This window comes from Vigna angularis, chromosome 9 (genome assembly GCF_016808095.1).
Source record: "Vigna angularis cultivar LongXiaoDou No.4 chromosome 9, ASM1680809v1, whole genome shotgun sequence".
NCBI lineage: Eukaryota > Viridiplantae > Streptophyta > Magnoliopsida > Fabales > Fabaceae > Vigna > Vigna angularis.
The window spans coordinates 5,477,622-5,486,499 of record NC_068978.1 but is presented as its reverse complement, the minus strand read 5'-3'; the positions used below and the strand labels follow the sequence as shown (position 1 = coordinate 5,486,499).

At 30.6% G+C, this 8,878-nt stretch overlaps 1 protein-coding gene across 2 annotated transcripts; it reads left to right on the top strand.

Moving 5' to 3' along the window:
• Positions 1–2,500: 2,500 nt before the first annotated feature.
• LOC108319241 (uncharacterized) lies at positions 2,501–4,371 on the top strand. Of its 2 annotated transcripts, none has more exons than XM_052868585.1 (4): positions 2,501–2,827; positions 2,911–3,174; positions 3,495–3,654; positions 3,870–3,985. In XM_052868585.1, exons 1-4 carry the CDS (start codon positions 2,594–2,596, stop codon positions 3,887–3,889), a joined length of 678 nt encoding a protein of 225 aa, XP_052724545.1. In that variant the 5' UTR covers positions 2,501–2,593; the 3' UTR covers positions 3,890–3,985. The 2 variants fall into 2 exon arrangements, with proteins under 2 accessions (XP_052724545.1, XP_017405791.2); XM_017550302.2 differs by having other exon boundaries at positions 2,506–2,827; positions 3,894–4,371.
• The last annotated feature ends 4,507 nt before the right edge of the window (positions 4,372–8,878 follow it).

Sequence of the window (8,878 nt, the reverse complement as noted above, 5' to 3'; positions counted from 1 at the left end):
AAAATGTTATAAATCCACCTATACAGCTTAAAAGATTGCCACCTGAATGCCTCAGCTTCCACTTCATAACAAAGTTAACGTACGTTAACTACATTTAACGGAGATCCTATTATTGAATCACATTTACCAAATTAGGGACCCAATTGATCACTTTAAAAATGGGAGGACCCAACTGAAACGAACCCGCAAATATAGGGACCTCCGAACCTATTAAACCTTCCATTTTTCATTAATTGGATAGCTACGTCCAATCACTCTATTCTAGGATTTTCATATCGGAGTACATATTTTCACAGTTTTATTTTTTCTAAAATATTTATATTAAATTTAAAAAAGTCATAAAAATATTTTTTAACAATTAAAATTTATCTAATTAAATTATAAATTTATAAAAATTATATCTAAATTTAAATATAATTATAAACTAATAAAATAATTAAATAAGTAATACAATTAAACTTTTACAAAACAAAACCGAATCTCTATATCTGATTGTTTGTTGATCGGATATCAACATCCGATAACTTCTCACTCAATATATCTTTAGAATTTTATTTTTTCTAAAATATTTTTATTAAGCAACACAAGAGATTATCAGGGTGCCATAGGGTGTCAGAACTTTTAATTACTAGTGTAGAAAAGGCTTTAGACGTTTGTTATTTTGGGCTTTTTACGTCTGATTTTGACCTGACGTCCATTCGAGTGACGTTGATGGAAAGTTGGACCCCAGTCAGACGTCTATATATATGTCTAACCTGTACAGATCAAACATCGGACCTAAACAGATCAGACATCTAAAATGTCGTCGTATTTGATTGGATCTTTCTCTGCTTGAGACCTCTTAGGTTGCTCTTGACTCATGATGATCCGATTTTACAACTTTATATTTTAGTTGAAGAGAATGAATTGTACGTTTTTTTTTGTATTGGATGGTTTTAAAAACGTAGTGGAGAGAATTGGAGGAGTGCAAAACGCAAGAAATCGCCGCCCAAGAACGCTGCCCAAGGATACGAGAAAAACTATACCAAAACCCAACGAAAACGCATTTTAATAGGTTCAAATAAAAGATAATTCATCAAAGAGTAATGTAATCGGAGTAAAATTAATTTAAAATGGTGCAAAAGTGAGAGAACCTGAAAAAATGTAGCCCGTGGAGAGAAAATGTGTGGAAGATAATGACCAGCGAGTGCGCATAACGGCTGCCTCACGTTCACGGTGTTTTAATGCAGACATTTAGAAGTCGGTTCCCCCCATAACAGACGTCTAAATGGCTTTAGAAGTCGGAGTGGCGGGATGAGACGTATAAATGAAGTCAAAAAGTGACTTTTTAAATTTTTGGGCTGAGTATTTTGAAGTCGATTCCCCCATAACAAACGTCTAAATGACTTTAGAAGTCGGAGTGGCGGGATCAGACGTCTAAATGGAGTCAAAAAGTGACTTTTTAAATTTCTCGGCTGAGTATTTAGAAGTCGGTTCCCCCCATAACAGACGTCTAAATGACTTTAGAAGTCGGAGTAGCGGGATCAGACGTCTAAATGGAGTCAAAAAATGAGTTTTTTAATTTCTGGGCTGAGTATTTAGAAGTCGGTTCCCCCCAAAACAGACGTCTAAATGGTTTTAGAAGTCGGAGTAATGGAATCAGACGTATAAATGGAGTCAAAAAGTGATTTTTTAAATTTCTGGGCTGAGTATTTATAAGTCAGATTCCCATGAGAGACGTCTAAATGACTTTAGAAGTCGAAACCCGAGCCCCCATAACAGACGTATTATTATTATTATTATATTATATTGTTATTAAATAATTTTTCGTGTTAGAATAGATTATTAATTTTTAAGTACCACTAAATTTGTTGATTTTTTCGTATTTTTTATATTGTTCCCATCTTAAATACGAATACTCATGATGGTGATAAATATATGAAAATTATTTAAGAACATTAAAAGCGTCCATGAGATTAAAATCCAGTAATTTTTTAGTTTGTGTTTAAATTATTAATTATTAAAATTATTATTATTAGTATGATTAGTAATTAATAATATATAATATATAAATTATAAATAAATAAATATATATATAAAAGAATGTCTCTTTTAAACACATATTGTCACATGTTAACACCATAATAACCATATATTTTAATTAAAAGTAAAATAAACTTTTTATTGTAACTTATTATTATATTATTAATTAAAATTTAGTTATTATTAAGTTTTGCTTAAGTTATTATTAGTATAATTAATAATTAATAATATATAATATATAAATTAATTAAATTAATAATTTATAAAAGAATTTTTTTATAATTTTTTATAAATTAATAGTGTCAAATGTAGAATGTGTTTAAATTTATTTTTGAATTAATTTTGATAACTTTAGTTATCGTTTGATATTTAAATTATGGTATGTGTAGGTGACATGTGAACATTTGCCATGTAAACTTAATCATTAAAGTGTAATCCTAAATCTCCCTATCAGATATCAGAATCTATGTACCTTATCTTCTTCTACTGTTCCACTCTTGAACATTTTACTTTATTTTTTCACCCCCAACAGATCTTGCTTTTGTCTCGTTCCACACTCTTCATTCCTGGGATGGTGATGGCTTCCACACTCACTTTCCAAACACTTTCAATTCTTCCTAACAAGCCACACCATCATCATTCAACAAAACTTCATCCACTTCCTCCAATCTCTTCAAGATTCAATCTTTCAAAAGATCCTCCCATTCTCAACACACAAAAAATATTGGATCAATCCAGCAATGTTCTCAAAACTGCCTCTCTTTCCCTCACATCACTCACACTCCCCTTCTTGTTAGACCAAAAGGCAAGGAATATGCCCCCAGTTGTTTTTCTTGTCAAAAGGGTTATTCTGTGTCTCACTTTGTGGCATGATTGTTGTTGAGACAGGATGTAGCACTTGCTGTTGATGGGGAGTTTGGTGTATTTGAGGGAAGAACGTTTGCTCTCATACACCCCATTGTCATGGCTTCTTTGTTCTTGTATACCTTGTGGGCAGGATATTTGGGGTGGCAATGGAGGAGAGTCAGGACTATTCAGAATGAGATTAATGACCTCAAGAAACAACTCAAACCTACACCAGTCACTGCAGAAGGTACACCACTAGAAGTGCCACCATCTCAAATTCAACTCAAAATTCAGCAACTCACTGAGGTATATATATATATATATATATATATCCTTGCCTTTCTTCTCATTGTTATCTTTCTACTTTCATTGGTTTTCCCAATTTCATTAGCTGGGAAATTTGCTCGTTGTATTTCTTGTTTTCAATCTTTTACAAACTCTTAGGTCTGTGGGATATACTGAATGTTAGATTGAGTAGCTTATATATCTAGACACTTACGAACAATTGAAGGAAAGTAACCATTTGTTGTTTTAGTTTTGGTATGGAAGAACTGAATCTGATTCAAAAACTTGAAAAAATTGGTGATTTATGAGGAGAACCTAATTCATTGGCTTATGAAATTCAGGAGAGGAAAGAGCTAATCAAAGGCTCTTACAGGGATAGGCACTATAATGCAGGATCCATACTTCTTGGATTTGGGGTGCTTGAAGCTGTTGGTGGAGGATTGAACACGTGGATCAGGACAGGGAAGTTATTCCCAAGTCCACATCTGTTTGGAGGAGTAGGTAAAGATTTAAATTTGCAATTGATGATGAAATTGATCAAAGAGGGTAAGAATTTAAGAGGGAAAAACTGGAATTGGAAGATTTTGACAGAAATGTTAGCTTTCTTAATGCATTTGGTAAAAATAGTAAGTTATCTGAGATGGTTAAACATGCATCTTTCCACCTAAGAAATGAATGTGAATGGTATGTATGGAAAATGATTGTTAATTTGTTAGTGTTATGGGCAAATTTGTGAGCAGGAATTACAGTGTTATGGGCACTTGCAGCAGCTTTGGTACCACCAATGCAGAGAGGGAATGAAACAGCTAGAAGTCTTCACATTGCGTTGAATACGTTAAACGTGCTTCTGTTTGTGTCTCAACTTCCCACAGGATTTGACATTTTACTGAAAGTGTTTGAGTTCACAAAATGGCCTTGAATTGAATGTTCTCCATCTTGCAATCACCCCAAATCCATATTTTATAATTACACTTTTTTTTTTTATCAAAGTGCAAATGTGTGTTTAATCAAAGTGAAGGAGTGTCATTGTTAATAATTGAGAAATCTTAGAGTAGTGAAATTCAGATTCAAACAATATATTATGTAAATGTAAATCGTTTTATGTCTGTCGATGATGTGGTTATGGAGCTATGTTGTATACTGTAATAACCTTATCTTCATTTACATCTTTAAACCTTTTCTGTTGTAATATAGTAATGGAGCTATGTTGTATGGTAATTTTGTCTCCTCATCTTCGTCTGCAATTTTTTTTCTTATAATTCGAAAAAATACAAATAATTTGGAGTTATTGATGTTATAAATTCCAAATGAATTAAAAGTTTTATATTGAGTAAAAACGAGGAACATGAATAATATATAAGTAAAAGATTCTTAAGTTTTTTATTTTTTATATAATTTGTGTACAAATTATTGGTGCCAAATTCTCCTTATTGTCTCCTCTTGAAATACTTCCGTGAAACTTAGAAAGAAAGTGATCAACTTTGATAGATTGTTAAGCATTAAGAGTTAATTTTATATTATTGTTGTAAAACCTGCAAAACTAACCGTAAGTGCATTGGTTACAATGTAATAATTGATAAACATTGTTATATCTCAATGAACTTGAACTTATGTAACAATCAAGAATTTTTATAGTTAATAATTCAATTAGATCACAAAGTTTACAAAAATATAAAAAACATTTTTTGTTGTTTTTATCAAACAATTGGTGTGCAAGAAAATGTAATATAGATTATTTATAATTTATTAAAACTAGAGTTCACCTGCTTCATTTTCATACATTAACAAACATCTAAAATCTATATTCATATCGAAATCAACTCATAATTATACTTAGATACCTTTGAATCTATAATCACTCATTAAGTTTCAATCCCTTAAATCCTCAACTAACAACTATAAATTAATTTTAAGAGTCTAAGATTACTAATGAGTCAAGTTCTATTCCTAGATACAAACATTCATTAGATGTTCAATTTCAGTTTTAGGTTCAAGTCATGTTTCCCAATACATCAACAATCATAAATTGAATACTAACATAAATTGAAAAAACATATATTATTAACAGCAGAATATATAACACAAGAGTTTCATGTTTTACAACTAATGTCAACAAATAAGAATAACCCTCCATGGTAGATAACTTAGAGTTCTACAAATTGAAAAGATAGCAAATAAATGAAACCAAAGAAAAGATGCAAGCCCTCTCCCACGCTTCTTGACAGCTATTCCATGCTTCAATTGTGTCTTCCATTCACATAAACACATGTAATTCGTAGCTCACTTCCTCTTTAACCCAAAGCGAAAAAACCATCATGGATGAAGGAGTTAGCCCAATAAGGAAGGAAGAGCTTATGAGCACCCCAAGTAACCTTCAAGAGTCTCTCCCAAACATACTATGTAATTCTATTCATGTAAAAATAAAGAATCCAGAAAACCTTCGCAAAAACATGATTAAATACTTACTTTCACGTATCAAGATTGACAGACTCACTCAACGACTTCATTCTCACTTAACGATGCCTAAAAATTGATGTTCTTTGACTTGTAACTCGTTGGACCAACCATATTTTCACGCAATGACTCAAATATTGTAGGTTAGGATTGTTATTTTCATCTAACGTGAAACTAACTCGCCTAACCACTCAACGTGACATTTAATGATGGATTTTCAATCGTTCGGGGCAGTCCATAGCAGTATAACCCTACAAGTGAATCTTATCTTCATGTTTGCAGTCCCGGGTGCGATTCTAGGGCTCTTAAAGTGAATATTTGTCTAAAAATAATTCTTTTTGTCCAATCATACTTCCTTGAGTTCTAGCTTGTTTTCCTCTATCATAATTGTTTCATATTTTCTTATTTTACACTCAAAGAGAAATTAGAGATAAAATAAATATATATGAATTAAAATACAAGAAAAAAACACATTAAACTTGAACACAAAATAAGATAAAAATTATGAAAGGGTTTATTTATTCATGAAAATATACATACCATAAAATCAAACATTATCACACCTACTTTTAGAAAGAATGATGATAAATATACACCACTAAAATCTCATACACCAACTTGACCGTACCTATTGAATTTTACCAAAACTTTAGCAATGATTTAAAATCTCATACACCAACTTCGACACTATCTATTTAATTTAACCAAAACTTTAGCAATGGTTTAATCAAGGTGTAGTGGTCTTGAAAAAAAATAAAATATCATGTGTTTCCATCATAATGAAGTGATAATTGATTTTGGAAAATTTTACATGTACTTCTTTTAATTTTTCTACACCAAACCAACACTAACTATAAAAATAATATTTTCTACTTTTCTAGTTAATTCATCATAAATCATTTTATATTTTAACATAATAGTGTTATTTTATCAGTGTTGGATGAATTTAGAGGGAAAGATGGGGTGTTTGTGTTTTTTTTGTCATGACAAGGTTGGTGATAGTTATCAATAGTGCCGTCAAAATGGGTTGAAACCCGTGAGTCAATCCGGCTCACCACGAGTTTGAGCCGGGTTGGGTTAGAAAAAAATGCAAAAATTTTGATGCGAGCCAATTTTGACACGGCTCACTAAGAACCCGGCTCACACGGGTTGAACCTGTGGTGGGTCGGGTTGGCTCACCAATCCACCTATTTTTTTTAATTAAATTAATTATTCAAATTCTATTTTTTTTATTAAAATCAAATTAATTAAATTAATTATTCAAATTGCACAACCTTTACTTAGTAATAGAGCCTTTCACGTTGCTATCTTTCCAAAAGTTCTCCTTTGCAAATAAAATCCTAAGATTATAGATTTGATAATATTATAAATGGAGATAAAGAAAAAGATGCTTCAAGAGAGCATAATACTGTGGATTTATCCATTCAAGATTCTAATTTAATAGATGGATAATATTATAGATTGGATAATTCAAGAATATATCATTTGTTTTATCTTATTTTCAGACCTATCTACAAGCATGACAGTTTTATCTTGTGCTATATATTTTTGTTAACGGCTATATGTAGTTTCTTGATCAAACGGTTGTGTATGTGTCATTAAACTAAATTGACAAAATTTTATGCTTGATAGCTTAGAATATATATAATAATATATTTCTTTTGTTTCATTTTTTTTATATCAATTGGTCCAATTATTACTCTTTCAATTTGATCGATCAAAGTAACATGTTATAAGAATCTAAGAAGAAGAGGGTGAAAAAAAAGTTAATTAAGTGAGCCAATGAGTCAACCCGTTTAACCCACCAACCCGTGATGGGTCGGGTCGGGTTCGAATTTTTTCGACTCGCTAATAAATGAGCCGGATTGGATTGACTTATTAAGTGACCAACCCGTAGTGGGTCGGGTTGGGTCGGGTTACCCGTTTTGACAGTTCTAGTTATCAAGGTTTAACAAGGTCTTCAATGGTTATGTAATGTTTAATTGCATTGTAATTGCTATATTAGTTCAAATATAAAGTTAACCAATAATTATATTAATTTAATTAATACATTGCACTAGTTTTATCAACACGTGAACATGTAGAATAGGTATATCTCATGTAAAAGTGTATATTCATCATTTTTTTAAAGAAATTACCGTAATTGCTATGTTCTAAATTTAAGGACTACTGTCACAAACATTTTAAGGATCAAAATGGTCTATTTATTTTTATATAACTAGTTTTTTTCTTCATGAATCTTTCAGAAAAACAGTTAGTTACAAGGTGTGAGGAACTCTTCGAGAAGGAAATTATCGACTTTTAAATGTGTGAAAGTATAAATGCAATGCAAGCATACTTTTTAGGTGTGAATTCTCAGATAGGGTAAAGATTCTCATGAAAAGTTTCAAGCTTCAACACTCAACGGTTATTTCTGTGTTTTCATCAACATTATTTCTAATATTATATAGAAACAGTATATATGCAAGTTTCTATCGAATAAATGACTACCATAGTCAACCGTATATAAAATGAAAAAAGTCAAACCTTTATCATAAAATATGTTTTATACATTGAAAATAATTCTCACTTAGAAAAATGAGTGAAGTGTTACATTAAAAATAATAAAAATAACTATTTGTTACCTTTTCTCGGACACGCACAACGGTTGACATTTTTGTGTTGCAGAAATGGATATACTGGGAAGTTGGGCATGGATGGATCTTGAAAAGGAACGAATAGAACTGAGCTTAGCTAACATTAACTTTAATATTTTCACTTTTGTCGATGTCATCATGTTAATAAAAAATATTATTTTGATTTCTTGCGCTTTTGGCAATTGCAACTTTAATTTTTTATGCTTTAAAATTTGTCCGTTGGTTTTTTAGTTTTTTTAAAGTATTTAAAATAGTTTTTGTCTTTTCCATTTTACGCTAACGCAATCACCATTTTTCATTTTAAAATAATTGATTCTTCATTAACAGTGATTCAAAATTGTCAAAATATTTAAATTAATTACCATAATAAACTAAATTAATTAGATTTTTAATGTAAACATAATTTCAATTATAATGCTTGTTTTTATTAGCAATAAAATAAATATTAATGGGATTTGAATCTCTTCTAACCTTCTTTACAAAAATATTAAAACAAAAGGGTTCAATCACATAAAAAAAACCATGAACAAAGGTTTATAAAAGAAGAGTCTGAGAATAAAAAGATACAAAGTACTCAAATAAATAAATTCACTCATTTAGTCGAAACATACTTAACCAACTCATTCATCATTTTT

What these genes read in the sequence shown, in the direction of transcription:
- LOC108319241 (XM_017550302.2), top strand. Translation starts at nt 2,594, where the DNA reads ATGGTGATGGCTTCCACACTCACTTTCCAAACACTTTCAATTCTTCCT. An exon ending in CCTTCTTGTTAGACCAAAAG is followed by an intron (nt 2,828 to 2,910) that starts GCAAGGAATATG and finishes TTGTTGAGACAG; the next exon opens with GATGTAGCACTTGCTGTTGA. An exon ending in ACATCTGTTTGGAGGAGTAG is followed by an intron (nt 3,655 to 3,893) that starts GTAAAGATTTAA and finishes ATTTGTGAGCAG; the next exon opens with GAATTACAGTGTTATGGGCA.